The 15,463-nt window shown below is 42.6% G+C and overlaps 1 protein-coding gene across 3 annotated transcripts in view; it reads left to right on the forward strand.

Annotated features, from left to right (window-relative positions):
• rrn3 (RRN3 homolog, RNA polymerase I transcription factor) overlaps positions 1–15,463 on the forward strand; it is a 50,773-nt gene that overhangs the window by 24,129 nt on the left and 11,181 nt on the right. For all 3 annotated transcript variants that reach the window (XM_078240881.1, XM_078240882.1, XM_078240883.1), the window contains exons 9-15: positions 946–1,044; positions 5,551–5,646; positions 6,589–6,721; positions 10,616–10,746; positions 11,853–11,983; positions 13,156–13,340; positions 14,627–14,735. In XM_078240881.1, coding sequence (XP_078097007.1) covers positions 946–1,044; positions 5,551–5,646; positions 6,589–6,721; positions 10,616–10,746; positions 11,853–11,983; positions 13,156–13,340; positions 14,627–14,735 — 884 coding nt within the window. The remainder of the gene's footprint in view (positions 1–945; positions 1,045–5,550; positions 5,647–6,588; positions 6,722–10,615; positions 10,747–11,852; positions 11,984–13,155; positions 13,341–14,626; positions 14,736–15,463) is intronic.

The following is a 15,463-nucleotide window of genomic DNA, read 5'->3' on the forward strand; positions in this document are numbered from 1 at the left end:
GATGAAACTGGCAGGAATTCACATGTTCAGTGGACAAAACAAATGAGTCTTTCAATAATTTTAACAGTGGCGTTGGGGTGGTCACTCTCCAGCCAGCGTTTTTGCGTGTAGAATTTTGCCCCTCTATCTGCACATGATGCAATGCTAACTCTTGGCGATTGTAATGTTACTTTTAGGAACGTATGGGCATGCAGCCTGGATCCTGGTAAGCAAAGCAGGGCTGCCGGATCCTTTCAACAAAAACAAAGGAAAGAGAGCCTAAAGTACTAATTGGAAAAGCCAATTGCTCTCTGGTGTAATTTGATTGAACTGCCATCATGAGATAAATGGGAAACAGTTGAACGAAAGAAAACATAATGATCAAGCATTTTGCAGCAAAGCACCTGTCAATGAGATTTTTTTTAGAAATTCTGATTTACCATCTTAATAAAATGGCCATAAACATAGCTCTTTGAGCCTACATCACCATTCAATATGATCATGGTTGATCATGCACTTTCAGTATCCCACTCCCGCTTTCTCTCCAGACCCCTTGATCCCTTTAGCCACAAGGGCCACGTCCAGCTCCCTCTTGAACATATCTAACGAACTGGCCCTCAACAGCTTTCTGTGGTAGAGAATTCCACAGGTTCGCAACTGAGTTGTGTCAGTTAAAGCCAGTTAATCCTCGATATTGTATAAACTCATGCTCTTTTTACTGTCACTTTGGCAGTCTTCTGAATGCTTATCTGTCAGCAGAAGTTAGCAAAAAGGTTGCCACAATAGATCAGTTAATTTAATTTTGGGGGCTTTTTGCTAGATGTGCAAGTTACCTTCAAATTTGATTTTGAAGAACACAATTGAAATTAATTGAGAATTCCTTTACTGTACTGTGACATACTAGTGTGGTTAGAAATTAATAGATCGTGAATTTTTAATGTATACCTTTCTGATGTAATTTGCCAGGAATGTTATGTGCACAATTTACTGAGGATCACGGTATATTTCCCAGCGCTACGCTTAGAAATATTGGAATTCGTAGTGGAAAAATTCCTAAAACTGGATGTAAGTACCCAGAAACTTGGAGCAAAAGCTGTTTGTTGAGGTTGCTATCAATTTCCTGCTTTAATTAAATACTCTACTGCTGTCAGTGCAGTATGGTCACTGACAGCTCTTCTGCAAGTGTGCACTTTGTCAGCGCATTTGCAGAAACCAATGACATAATTTGCCGAAGAGACAAATCCACCCTCATAAACGGTGACAGCTTTTTGGCAGTCTTCAAACTTTTAACATCCCTCTGAACTAATTAAACGGCTGGTCTGAAATTTCAAGTTATTCATGCTCCCTGAGCGCTGATGTGGATGGGCACTCGGGACGTGGCCACTTCCCTGTGTCTGTCCCTCCTGCTTTCCCTCTCTCTCCCCAGCCAGCTCTTTCAATATTTTATCTTTTAGTAACACTCTAACAAATCACCAACGTGATGTGGCATTTTAATTGGGAGTGAGAATGTGGGTCGGAGTGGATCCCATTTGCCACTTGTTCGTTTCCAGCCTTGTCTGAGAGGTTTGGGGTAAGCTGTGGATGGAGGGGATTGTTAAAAGAGGTAACTTGCTGCTGCCAGCGCTGTAATATTTGCAATTCCAGGGCAAAGGGTGACCGCGCATGGGCTCTGTTGCACATAGGTCCCCATAAAGATGGCAGCTACTTACGTACAGCGTTGGCAGCGATGCAACCTTCATAAGAATGAGTACCATTTCTCAGACACTGGTAAAACAATGTTTAGCTGATTATTTTTTCTCAGAAAAATACCAATTCACACTCTGCCTATTTGACATTTTGCCCTGAGTTAGTTAAACTGTTGCTAAGAAAATAAATTCTGTTGGTGGAAAATGTTTAAAATCTTAGCTGGTTATAGTATATGCTCCTTTCAAATCATCAGATTAATTAACATTCAGTATATTCTTTCTATGAAGAAAAAGGTAAAATCTTTTGGTTTACACACCAACGTTCATGGCCTTGCAATGTCCAATTCTGCTTCAAAGCTAATGACGTACATTTGCGGTATAGTCAGGTTTGTCAGGGGGTGGTGTAGTGATATTGTCACCAGACTAGAATCCCGAACAGCTAACGCTCTGGCAACGCAGGTTCAAGCCCCATCATGACAGCTGGTGGAGGTTAAAATTCAATGAATTTTGGCAGAGCAGGCTTGAGGGGCCGACTGACCAACTCCTGCTCCTACTTCCTATGCAAATACAAAATATTTGGAGCAACCAATGTGTGTACAACAACGTCTCTCACTCATCAGTGAGAAATAACCAAGTAGTGTGTTTTAATGTTGATGGTTCATAGAATCATAGAATCCTACAGTGCAGAAGGAGGCCATTCAGCCCATCGAGTCTGCACCGACCACAATCCCACCCAGGTCCTTTCTCTATAACTCCATGTATTTACCCTAGCTAGTCCTCCTGACACTAAGGGGCAAATTAGAATTGCCAATCCACCTAACCCCGCACATCTTTGGACTGTGGGAGGAAACCGGAGCACCCGGAGGAAACCCACGCAGACACGGGGAGAATGTGCAAACTCCACAGACAGTGACCCAAGCCAGGAATTGAACCCGGGTCCCTGGCATTGAGACAGCAGTGCTAAACACTGTGCCACCGTGCTGCCCATGTTTGAGGGATGTTGGTCAAGATGCTAGGAGAACTTCCCTGCCCTTCAAGTAGTGTGATGGGATCTCTCATGTCGCCTGACAAGAGGCAGTTGGGACTTGTACTTTCTGGGCTAAACGTTGCCAGTCAATAGATTTGAAGATCCCGCTGCGGGAGATGGTAAAGCACTATGAGTGCCTTCCTTCTGAAAAGTAAACCGTGAGGGTACATCTCTAGTGTGTCCATCATAGTTGTGATATGGTCTGCAGCGCTTTGGCTAGACATTTGTGCGCCAGATCTCACTTTGTTTGCAAGACCATCTGTTTTTATCCTTGGCTGAAAAAATCCTCTTGCCTCTTTGTATCCTTGATGGCAAAGGGAAGGTCTCCATGGTTATTTCGGACAAACTGTCTTGAGGGGATTTAATTTTTTCCCTTTTAGTTTTGTTCCAAATTTAAGGACAAATTCAACAAGAGCTTACATTTTATATAACACATTTAATGTAGCAAATCATCCCGTGGTGCTTAACAAGTGACATTAATAAAAACATTCTTGACGGTGAGGTAGGTTATTAAGAAGCATTTTGAAGGAATAGAGATGGGTAGAGAAATTGAGAGCTTTAGGAAGGGAATTCCAGGACTTGGCGCCACGCCAGTTCCCGTATTGGAGCAATTAAAATCCGGGGAGTGCTGGTATCTTGATAATTTATAGGGCTGGAAGAGGATACAGAATATATGAGTATAAAACCATGGAGAAATTTGCAAATTCTGTTTAACAATGATATTGCAATGCAAAGAAACCCAAATAAAACTGCGCTCGGTGTTATAGAAGCATAGCAGTGGTGTCTCGCCAATGATGTGTCAGGTCAGGTTTCCAGGACACTCCTCTGAATAGAGTTATTGAGAGTTACACGGAGGAGGCTAGGACGGAGAATTTGTGGGTGGGGTGCCCTCTGAGGAGTATGCCAGTATTTGTAATTCCTGGGAATGTATCAGTAGTTGTCAAGGGTCTCACTCAAAGGAGCATTTGAAAATCTCAGTATTAATGCACTTATCAGCTAAAGCAAAAAGAGTGTAATACTTGGATATCCTAGGATATATGGCTCCGAAACAGCCATACCAACCAGTGTGCCAGTCGTTATGCTTCTTTTGAGACTTCTCCCATTTTTCCTCATCTAAATCTGCCATTGTAACTTTCTATTCCCTTCTCCCTCATATACTTGCCGAGTTTTCCGTTAAATGTACCTCTACGATTCACTTCAATCACTCCCTATGGTAGCAAGCTCCATGCTCTTACCACTCTTTGGTAAAACAATTTCTTCTCAATTTCCAGTTGGATTTCTTGGTGAGTGTCTTGTACTGAAGACCTGTAATTATATACTCTTCCCCTCAAGAGGAAACATTTTGTCTGTATCAAAACTTTCATAATTCTAGCATCAATTAGATGACTCCTCGACCATCTTTCTTTTTGAGTAAAGGGGCACAGATTGTCAATCCTTTCCCGTTATACTGACCTATACGTTTCTTGTAAATCTCTGCAGCCTCTTCTCTGCCTCTATTTTTATAATATAGCGACTGCATGCATTACTTAACTGTGTCTAACCAAGGTCTGTTACAGGCTTAACATAACTTCCCTACTTTTCAGTTCTACCCCTCTAGAAATAAAGCCATGTGTTTGGTTTGCTTTTTTAAAATAGCTTTGCTAACCTGCAGCACAACGTTTGGTGATTGATGTATTTTACTCCAAGATCTCTATATTCCTCTCCACCACCCCCCACCTAGATTTTCACCTTTCAAGTAATGTGACCTCCTTATTCTTCCTACATCACAGTTATCTATGTTGAACTTCATTAACCAATTATTTGCCCATCCATCAAAGTTTATTAATGTCCTGCTATAACTTGTTGCTGTCCCCCAATTGGGTGTCATCAGCAAATTTGGCAATTCTGGGCTGGCAGGCAGGTGATAGCTCCAGGAAGGGAAACAAGAAAATAAAGATATTTGGATGTCAGGCAGGTAGGTGGAGTGTGTGGCTCCATCTGGAGCTCCCTTCTGACCTCCCCCTGCCCTCCCCCATCCCCAATACCCCAATCACTCCTCTTGAAAAGCCCCAGGCATTCCTTACCTTCTTTGCCCTGGAATCCCTGCCACTTACCTTTGCCTCCGTTTTCTGGGACTTAATGCTAGGCCGCTTCCTGAGTGCCGCTTCCCGCCACTGCGGCGCCGTGTCTAGTGGGACTAGGGAGCTGCCAGCCAACCTGATTGGCCAGCGGCTTTCTAAGGCAGGACCAAGTGAGGGCCAGAGGTCCTGCCTTACACCCATCAAAGCTCGTTCGAGCGTACTATAGCACTGGGGCTGCCAGAATCAGCAGGGATGTGTTCAGGCCTGTTTTATTTTTATTTCAAATTGTTCATGTAAATCATGAGCAGCAGTGGTCCCAGCACTGACCCTTGCGGAACACCATTTCACATTTCCTGCCATTCAAACTATCCTTTACTCCAACTCTCTGCTTTCTGTCTTAAAGCCAACCAGCAATCCATTCTGTTACTCGTCCCTGACTGTGTTCTCTTACAAAGGGTCATCCAGACTTGAAACGTTGGTTCTATTCTCTCTCCACAGATGCTGTCAGACCCGCTGAGATTTTCCAGCACTTTCTGTTTTCTGTACAATTCCAGCGTTTTCTGTACAATTCCCCCTCCCAGAGAAGCTTCTACTACAAATATTATTTTACTCCTTTATTCACTTAGTTGCTTGTAAATTAACTCGGGTACCATATGTTCTTATCTGTTTGAATAGTTACACAGGGATCCTGAAGGATGTATTGAATTACCTCTTAATACAACCTAAAACTTAATTTAACAAAAATCCAATAAATATTTGATGCTAAATACATGTATGCTATTGGTCCCATCGTTCCCAGGTGAGTGCCTCACGTAATGACATTGAGGATGCTGAAGAAGCTATCGAGACTAACAATGGATTGTCGACGTGTGCAGAGGAAGGCCTGTTTGATATGGTAAGATTTTGAAAACTGTTTCAACCCTGCATTTTCTGTGAACATTTATTTTTGTGAATCAATTGAAAGTTCTGTGTAATTTGAATGCAGAAAGTTAAGATGTGGTGAGTGGCCCATCTCTGCCACAAACGTAAATATAACTTAGGCTCCCGATAGCTTGCATGTTGCATCCCTTGCAAATAACCTACCTTCTCTCATTTTTATTGGCTTACATGGAGTACGTTTCTCTCTCTACTTTCATATTGCTATGGTCCTAATCTTTCAAGTTGACTAGAGGATGTCCAAAGCTTTGTTAAATTGTTTGTGATAATAGTGCTGAATTTTGAAATGTTAATGGTGCAAAATTAGCATCTGATAAGCCTTTGGAATAGGAACAGCAAAATGGTGCAGATTATCCTTCTGCATTTAGTCAGCATGGTGGATTTTAAAATTAGGTCTGTACAATCCCACAGGTCAATTTTCAACTTTCCTGTAGTCCGGAAACTTTACAATAAATGTGTCTCAAAGAATATAAGGTGACCAGAAAAATATAGCCATTACAGAATAGTTAAGGTCTGAATCACTTCTAGCATAGTTTGTTTTTTTACTAGTTTTCGGAAGGTGTATGTGAGATGCACCAATTTGAACAGATAATACATGAGCTGGACCTGGGCAAATATTTTGCCTTTGCTATCGGCCCAGCACTGTCCCAACCTCTCCCTTTGCACTCCGTTGGATTGGCAGACCCTGTTGCAAAAGAAGTGATGTAAACCCTCCTTACGTGCCACTTATTACCTGACCCCGTGTGGAGAATGGTTTCTATAAAAGTTGTAACATTTTGGGTGTTGGATATTGGGTTGGGTTGGAGGTGGGGGAAAGTACAGATGTGAAAAATTATTTTCTTTTCATTTGTGGTTTTTCCTTCAAGGCCTGCTGTTTTTTTTGTGTTTTCTCTCTGTATAGGATGAAGATGAAGACAAGCAGAAAGTCCAATTGGCACTGCCAAATGATGTGATGGCTCACCCAGTGGCTGAACGCTTGGATATTCTGATGTCTGTTTTGCTGTCTTACATAAAGGACATTTGTTATGTCAATGGTACTAATAACAATGACTTGCTATTCTATGGTTCCTTCTAAGTAATCAAGTGTTTCACAAGGAAGAGCATGTGATGTTTAGTGTAGAAGAATTAGAATTGACTAAATAATGGTCAGAAAAAAAGTAATACAATATTTATGGAGGGAATTCCAGAAGTTAAAACTAAAATCATGCCCTCCGGTGAGATGCACTTATGGGTGCTGGGGTAGATATTTAAAGGTATTGTTCTTGTGGGAGAATTTCAAACTAGGGGTTGTTCATAAAGATTGGCTGGGTGGTTAACAGTGAGGCGGAGTGTCTAGGGCTACTAGAAGATATAGACGGAATGGTCAAAATGGCAGATGGAATTTAACCCTGAAAAGTGTGTGGTGATACACTTTAGAAGGAGTAATTTGACAAGGACGTATTCAATGAATGGTAGGACTCTAGGAAGACCTGTGGAACAAAGGGACATTTGGCGTGTTTGTCCACAGATCTCTAAAGATAAAAGGGCATGTTAGTCGGGTGGTGAAAAGGGCCTAAAGGTGCCTTTACCAATCGAGGCATAGATTACAAAGTAAGAGTTTTAACAACACCAGGTTAAAGTCCAACAGGTTTATTTGGTAGCAAATGCTATTAGCCTTCGGAGTCCTGCTCCTTCGTCAGATGGAGTGGATATGTTGTTAAAACTCTTACTGTGTTTACCCCAGTCCAGCGCCGGCATCTCCTCATCATAGATTACAAAAGCAGGGAAGTCATGTTGGAGTTGTATAGAACTTTGGTGAGGTCACAGCTGGAGTACTGTGTGCAGTTCTGGTCGCCACGTTATAGGAAGGACGTGAACGCACTGGAGAGAGTGCAGAGAAGATTCACCAGGATGCTGCCTGGGATGGAACATTTAAGTTATGAAGAGAGGTTGGATAGACTTGGGTTGTTTTTGTTGAAGCAGAGAAGACTGAGGCGACCTGATCAAGGTGTACAAGACAATGAGGGACATATACAGAGTGGATAAGGAGCAGCTGTTCCCCTTAGTTGAAGGGTCAGTCACGAGGGGACATGGGTTCAAGGTGAGGGACAGGAGGTTTCTGGGGGGAGGGGATCTTTTTTACCCAGAGGGTGGTGATGGTCTGGAATGCGTTGCCTGGGAGGGTGGTAGAGGCGGGTTACCTCACATCCTTTAAAAAGCATCTGGATGAGCACTTAGCACATCATAACCATCAGGGCTATGGTCCAAGTGCTGGTAAATGGGATTAGGTGGGAGGTCAGGTGTTTCTTGTGTGTCGATGCAGACTTGAAGGATCAAAGGGTCTGTTCTTTATTGAATGATTCTATGATTTAAGGCAGAGATGAGAAACGTTTCCTTCGAGTTCAGAGTCTTTGAAAGTCTTCCTCAAAAGGTTGAATATTTTTAAGGCTGTGGTCGATAGATTCTTGATAAGCAAGGGATTGAAAGCATAGAATCCAGCTCATCCACTCTGAACTGGAGTTCCTCAAGCAATCAATGCTTACTACAGACGTGCTCACTGGGAATCACAATGGGATCCACCAGCTCCCACATCACGCATGAACAACACATCACCTGACCCTCCATCTCCATTTTATTTAATTAGTTTTTAATTTGGTTTTTAATTTTTTTAAAAACGTTTTTATTATATCAGTCTCAATACAATGTCTAACAGTAATTTAAATGGATTTTCAAATTTAGCACAGCTCCCTATTAGTCAATCAAATCACAGCCCTCCTGTGACGTCACTTTAAAGTTTTTTTATTCCGAACTCTGTCAGTTTCAGAGAATCAAGAGTAGCGCTTACTGACCGATCAGCACTCTCCCTTACTGACCAATCAGCACTCTCCCTTACTGACCGATCAGCACTCTCCCTTACTGACCAATCAGCACTCTCCCTTACTGACCGATCAGCACTCTCCCTTACTGACCAATCAGCACTCTCCCTTACTGACCGATCAGCACTCTCCCTTACTGACCGATCAGCACTCTCCCTTACTGACCGATCAGCACTCTCCCTTACTGACCGATCAGCACTCTCCCTTACTGACCAATCAGCACTCTCCCTTACTGACCGATCAGCACTCTCCCTTACTGACCGATCAGCACTCTCCCTTACTGACCGATCAGCACTCTCCCTTACTGACCGATCAGCACTCTCCCTTACTGACCGATCAGCACTCTCCCTTACTGACCGATCAGCACTCTCCCTTACTGACCGATCAGCACTCTCCCTTACTGACCGATCAGCACTCTCCCTTACTGACCAATCAGCACTCTCCCTTACTGACCGATCAGCACTCCCCCTTCCTGACCGATCAGCACTCTCCCTTACTGACCAATCAGCACTCTCCCTTACTGACCGATCAGCACTCTCCCTTACTGACCAATCAGCACTCTCCCTTACTGACCGATCAGCACTCTCCCTTACTGACCAATCAGCACTCTCCCTTACTGACCGATCAGCACTCTCCCTTACTGACCGATCAGCACTCTCCCTTACTGACCGATCAGCACTCTCCCTTACTGACCAATCAGCACTCTCCCTTACTGACCGATCAGCACTCTCCCTTACTGACCGATCAGCACTCTCCCTTACTGACCGATCAGCACTCTCCCTTACTGACCGATCAGCACTCTCCCTTACTGACCGATCAGCACTCTCCCTTACTGACCGATCAGCACTCTCCCTTACTGACCGATCAGCACTCTCCCTTACTGACCGATCAGCACTCTCCCTTACTGACCAATCAGCACTCTCCCTTACTGACCGATCAGCACTCCCCCTTCCTGACCGATCAGCACTCTCCCTTACTGACCAATCAGCACTCTCCCTTACTGACCGATCAGCACTCTCCCTTACTGACCAATCAGCACTCTCCCTTACTGACCAATCAGCACTCTCCCTCACTGACCAATCAGCACTCTCCCTTACTGACCGATCAGCACTCTCCCTTACTCACCAATCAGCACTCTCCCTTACTGACCAATCAGCACTCTCCCTTGTGGCCCCTGCTGCCTGTTTCACCTAACTCTCTCTTTTCACCCAACTCCAAAAGCACTCCTTACAGCCTGGCAGCACTCAGTGCAGTAAAGGGGCAGAATTAGACCATTCAGCCCATCGGGTCTGCCCTGCCATTCATTCATGGCTGATATGATTTTCATCGCCATTCTCCTGCCTTTTCCGTAATCCTTGATCCCCTTATTGATCAAGAACCTATCCAACTCTGTCTTAAAGACACTCAATGACCTCTGGCAATGATTTCCACAGATTCACCACCCTCTGGCTAAAGAAATTCCTCCTCATCTCAGTTTTTAAAAAGCGTTCCTTCACTCTGAGGCTGTGCCCTTCAGTTCTAGTCCCTCCCACTAGTGGAAACATCCTTTCCATGTTCACCCTATCTATCTGGCACCTAAAATAATTTCCAAAGTGAAAGAGCAGACTTGGAGCAAAAGAGTTGTATTAATATTTTTTCAAGATATCTCAAAGGCCCCACACATTTAATGTACTTTAGCACAATACCTCTGCAAATTTTAAAACCAAATCCTTCAGCGCTCATTCCAAGTCCTTCGCTGCGGCTGGCAAAGCTTTGTTGTAGAAACACAAGTCGGAGGAGCAAAGAGATATGTATGTAAAGAAAAGTTCAAGCTCACAGGTGAGAGAACAGTAGGGAAAGGAGGGAGGAAGCTTATACCTGATTGTGCTTTAAGAATGAGGAGGATCATTTCAAAGGTTGATAATGTTACATTTTCCTCTTTGCTTCATCTATTTTGTGCAGGGTGGCTTGTATTACAATAATGCACCGGATTCAGAGTTGTTAAAAATGGCCGTTAAATGTCCGTGTTGAGAAATACTTCTGCAATAAATAATTGGTTTACTTGAATGTGTATTTTTCTTTCTCTTTATATAGGAGAGTTTGTGTTGACCAGGACAAAAGACTTGTACCGAGACTTGATAGTAGTGTTTGATAAACTGGTCCTACGCACTCATGCTTCTTGTCATGTCCAGTACTTCATGTTTTATATTTGCAGTTTCAAGTTGGTGAGTGCCAGATTATCTTTTAAATTTATATTTTTGTAACAAAAATAACACAAAACAAGTTATTGCCGGTGGGTTATTTAAGGGATGGTGCAGATTTTGCAAGGACAGGTGAATATATCACAACAGACTGAGGCTCCTGTCGTGAACCCAAAAGCTTACTTTAATAATTGAATAGGTAAATAATGATTTGAGTACAAATAACATATTTATTCCACTCTTGGAGGAGTCATGATCTTTACCAATCAGCAATATCTTTTGGAATCGAGTTTTGAAGTGAAGTGTTATCATAGAGCTGCGTTATCTTAGTTTGTCCACGATTGGTAAGCTGATATCATGCCACCTATTTTAAAGCTTCACTTGGAAGCTGCTCAAAGAGATCTACAAAGAATAATTTGCCCACTCTCAAAATTTATCCCAGGACACACTCATCGTGCCAAGTCACTGTACCAGGAATTCTGTCATATCAAATCTTGAATTGCATCAATTATCTTCATTCATCTTTGCTAAGTGCTTTAAATGCCTTGCTAGGTAAGCCCTCATCCAAGTACAAATGTAGCCATTGTATCTGCGTACCAAAAACTTCCTGAACTACAAATGTCCTCTGCCCTGTGGTGTGCAGATTAGGTCGTCTAATCTAAATTCCTTCCAACCTAACAATAAGCATCTAGCGATAATTCGTTTGAACATTTTGTGTAAATTCTGCCCACAATACAGAATTCAAAATGATCAAAAAATGCTTGTTTTTGTCACAGATCAGGAATCATCTTTGGCATTTTGACCCATTCAACTTAGTATTTAAAAGGGAGCATGTACAATTTGTACTGTTAGTCCTGCTCATCATGTTTCATCTCCAGAGGAAAATGAATCCCTATCGGCAAAGCTGCCAAGCATAAATGTCTCTCAAATGGTCTTATAAAAGTTCAGGATATCAATCTACCTTTGGAATCTCAATTCATCAACTCTCATATGCATTCCACAGATGAATATAGTTTATTGCAGTTGGTCTACAAATACCAGTTTTCAAAATGTGGCAGATGTGGAATGAATTAAGGCAGAATATTGCTCTGGGGAATGAAATGCTTAGTTTTCTGACTGCAATTTTTCAGGGACTGGCAGAAGCTTTCCTGGAACACCTTTGGAAGATGATGCAGAATCCAAATAATCCTGCAGTAATAAGACAAGCAGCTGCAGGCTACATTGGAAGTTTTCTGGCCAGAGCAGTATATATCCCTGTGGTGTAAGTAACAACAGGTCTCATAGCTTCATATTATATTTTAATGGTGTGATGCATATAATTTCTGGCTTTTAAATGATCAGCACTATTGGTGGGTGACTGCAGAGATTTTAAGTCACATTTATGCCTGCCCAAAAGATAGGTTCTTGATTAATAAGGGGATATGGGGTTATGGGGAAAAGGCAGGAGAATGGGGATGAGAAAAATATTAGCCATGATTGAATGGCAGAGCAGACTCGATGGGCTGAGTGGCCTAATTCTGCTCCTATGTCTTATGGTCTAAGTCACTTAGATAGGAATCCTTTTATACACAGGAGCCAAATTATTGCATGTGATCCAATGTATTATTGGTTTATAAGGGTTGTGAATTATAGAATTCCTACAGTGCAGAAGGAGGCCAATCAGCCCATCGAGCCTGCACCGACCACAATCCCACCCAGGCCAAATCCTCATAACCCCACATATTTGCCCCGCTAATCCTGCTGACACTAAGGGGTCAATCCACCTAACCTGCACATCTTTGGACTGTGGGAGGAAACCCATGGAGAACGTGCAAACTCCACACAGTCACCCAAGGCCGGAATTGAACCTGGGTCCCTGGTGCTGTGAGACAGCAGTGCCAACCGCTGTGCCACCGTGCCGCCCCACATCCATATAAAATATATTGCTGGATGGCTTATTGCTTTAAAGATGTGTAGTTTCCATTCCATATATTGTGCATCTTTCCTCAAATGCCTCCTGCGATGTGTAGCGATTCTATCACATGCTAACCCCAGTGCAGTTCTACATCTCAAACCAGCCGTCCAGCCAACTGAGACAACCTACTCCCAAATATTGGATTTCTAAAAGGCATATGACTGGGTGGCACATCAAAGGTTACAGCACAAAATGATAACTCGTGGTTCAGAGGATTTACATATTAGCATAGATGAAGAATTGGTTAGCTAACCAGAAGCACAGAGTAGGAAGAAAAGGCGTGCCCAATCATGTGAATGTCTTGGAATAAGTGCAGAGGACAGACAATCAGAATAAGAAGATTAAGATCCAAGTTAAAAAGTGCTGAATTATTGAACAGTTGAATTAAATGGGGTAAATGCTCAAGAATTGATTTATTAAAATCTGTTATGTACAATAATATTCTAATTCACTGAGTAAGATTTCATTCCCTTGACTAGCACTGTGAAGGCTTGCTTGGATCTGCTGGTCCCCTGGATACACCACTACATTGACAGCCAGGATGCTGGAACAAAATCTTACTGTGACGTGGCTCTTCATGGATCCTTCTACTCTGCTTGCCAGGCTGTATTTTACATCTTCATATTCCGTCACAAACAACTACTGAGTGGAAATCTGAGGAAAGGTGATTGATTAACTTTTGTATTAATACTAGTACATTGATGTATAGCCTAATGAATTGGCAGGAAGGTGCAGCATAGCCAAGCACTGCACATCACCATAGCATTTTGCAGATTTGTACTTGCAGCTTCTTGGTTGATTAGTTAATCTCATTCATGTTGCTGTGTGCATAACGTAACTTTGTGACGATTTCCTCTCCTCCGGCCCACACCGCAACACACATTGTAAGGGGGGGGGGGGGAGGACAGTCAGAATATGTGTAGCCCTTTTACCAGCTCATTATAAGAATAGAACTGGATAAGAACATAAGAACTAGGAGCAGGATTAGGCCATCTGGCCCTCAAGCCTGCTCCGCCATTCAATAAGATCATGGCTGATCTTTTTGTGGACTCAACTCCACTTACCCGCCCGTTCACCATAACCCTTAATTCCTTTACTGTTCAAAAATGTATCTATCCCTCCCTTAAAAACATTCAATGAGGTAGCCTCAACTGCTTCACTGGGCAGGGAATTCCACAGATTCACAACCCTTTGGGTGAAGAAGTTCCTCCTCAACTCAGTCCTAAATCAGCTCCCCCTTATTTTGAGGCCATGCCCCCTAGTTCTAGTTTCACCTGCCAGTGGAAACAACCTCCCTGCTTCTATCTTATCTATTCCCGTCATAATCTTACACGTTTCTATAAGATCTCCCCTCATTCTTCTGAATTCCTGGCGAGACCTGGCACGTATCTGCAGTAAGAAGTTTAACAACACCAGGTTAAAGTCTTAACAGGTTTATTTGGTAGCAAAAGCCACACAAGCTTTCAGAGCTCCAAGCCCCTTCAGGTGAGTGGGGACTTTAACCTGGTGTTGTTAAACTTCTTATTGTGTTTACCCCAGTCCAACGCCGGCATCTCCACATCATGACGTATCTGCAGTCCATTGTCCCTCCTAGACATTGAGGAATAAAAATTAAAATATAAAATACATCAAAAGCTAACCAGCTGGACCGATGCTATGCTTCTGGACAAGCAGCATACCAAATTAATACAGCAGAATCAGGACAGGGAAATCAAACAGTTAGTCTAAACAGATATTTTTTTGCATACCTGTCAGTGGACAGCCGTGACATTGGTAGAAGCCCAATAATACTAATAATAAAACTTTGAATTTAAGAAGTATGATATTTAGGAATTTTCTTTTACTCTCCCAGTTGAAGGTTATTAAAGTTGGTGTAATTTATTTTGCAGTGTACAATGAATGTTGAAATAGTTTTCAAACATTAGTTTTACCCTTTGTTTTTCTGTGCAGGTTTGTCATACTTACAAAATCTAAATTTTGAGCGTATAGTGATGTGCCAGCTGAACCCTCTTAAAGTCTGTTTACCCGCTGTTGTCAACTTGTTTGCAGCGATTACTAGGTGAGTATTTTTGGATTTTGATATTAGATACTTGTGGACATAAGAACAAAGACTGACATTGCATTCTTATGTTTAAATGATTTGAATCATGAAATGTGTTAAAGTATTCATGCTATGTTCCATCAACGTTCTAAAAATAGTGTCAAAAGCCTTAAACACATTTTTATGCAACACTTTAAACTCAACCAATTTCTCATGTTGCAGCTTTATAGAACCTTAGTTAGGCCGCATTTGGAATATAGTGTTCAATTCTGGTCGCCACACTACCAGAAGGATGTGGAGACTTTGGAGAGGGTACAGAAAAGATTTACCAGGATGTTGACTGGTATGGAGGGCATTAGCTCTGAGGAGAGATTGGAGAAACTTGGTTTGTTCTCAGTGGAACGACGGAGGTTGAGGGGCGATCTGATAGAAGTCTACAAGATTATGAGGGGCATGGACAGAGTGGATAGTCAGAAGCTTTTTCCTAGGGTGGAAGAGTCAATTACTCGGGGGCATAAGTTTAAGGTGCGAGGGGCAAGGTTTAAAGGAGATGTACGAGGCAAGTTTTTTACACAGAGGGTGGTGGGTGCCTGGAACTCGCTGCCGGGGGAGGCGGTGGAAGCAGATACGATAGTGAATTTTAAGGGGCGTCTGGACAAATACATGAGTAGGATGGGAATAGAGGGATATGGTCCCCGGAAGGGTAGGGAGTTTTAGTTCAGTTGGACAGCATGGTTGGTGCAGGC

This window comes from Mustelus asterias, chromosome 23 (assembly GCF_964213995.1).
Source record: "Mustelus asterias chromosome 23, sMusAst1.hap1.1, whole genome shotgun sequence".
NCBI classification, from domain to species: domain Eukaryota; kingdom Metazoa; phylum Chordata; class Chondrichthyes; order Carcharhiniformes; family Triakidae; genus Mustelus; species Mustelus asterias.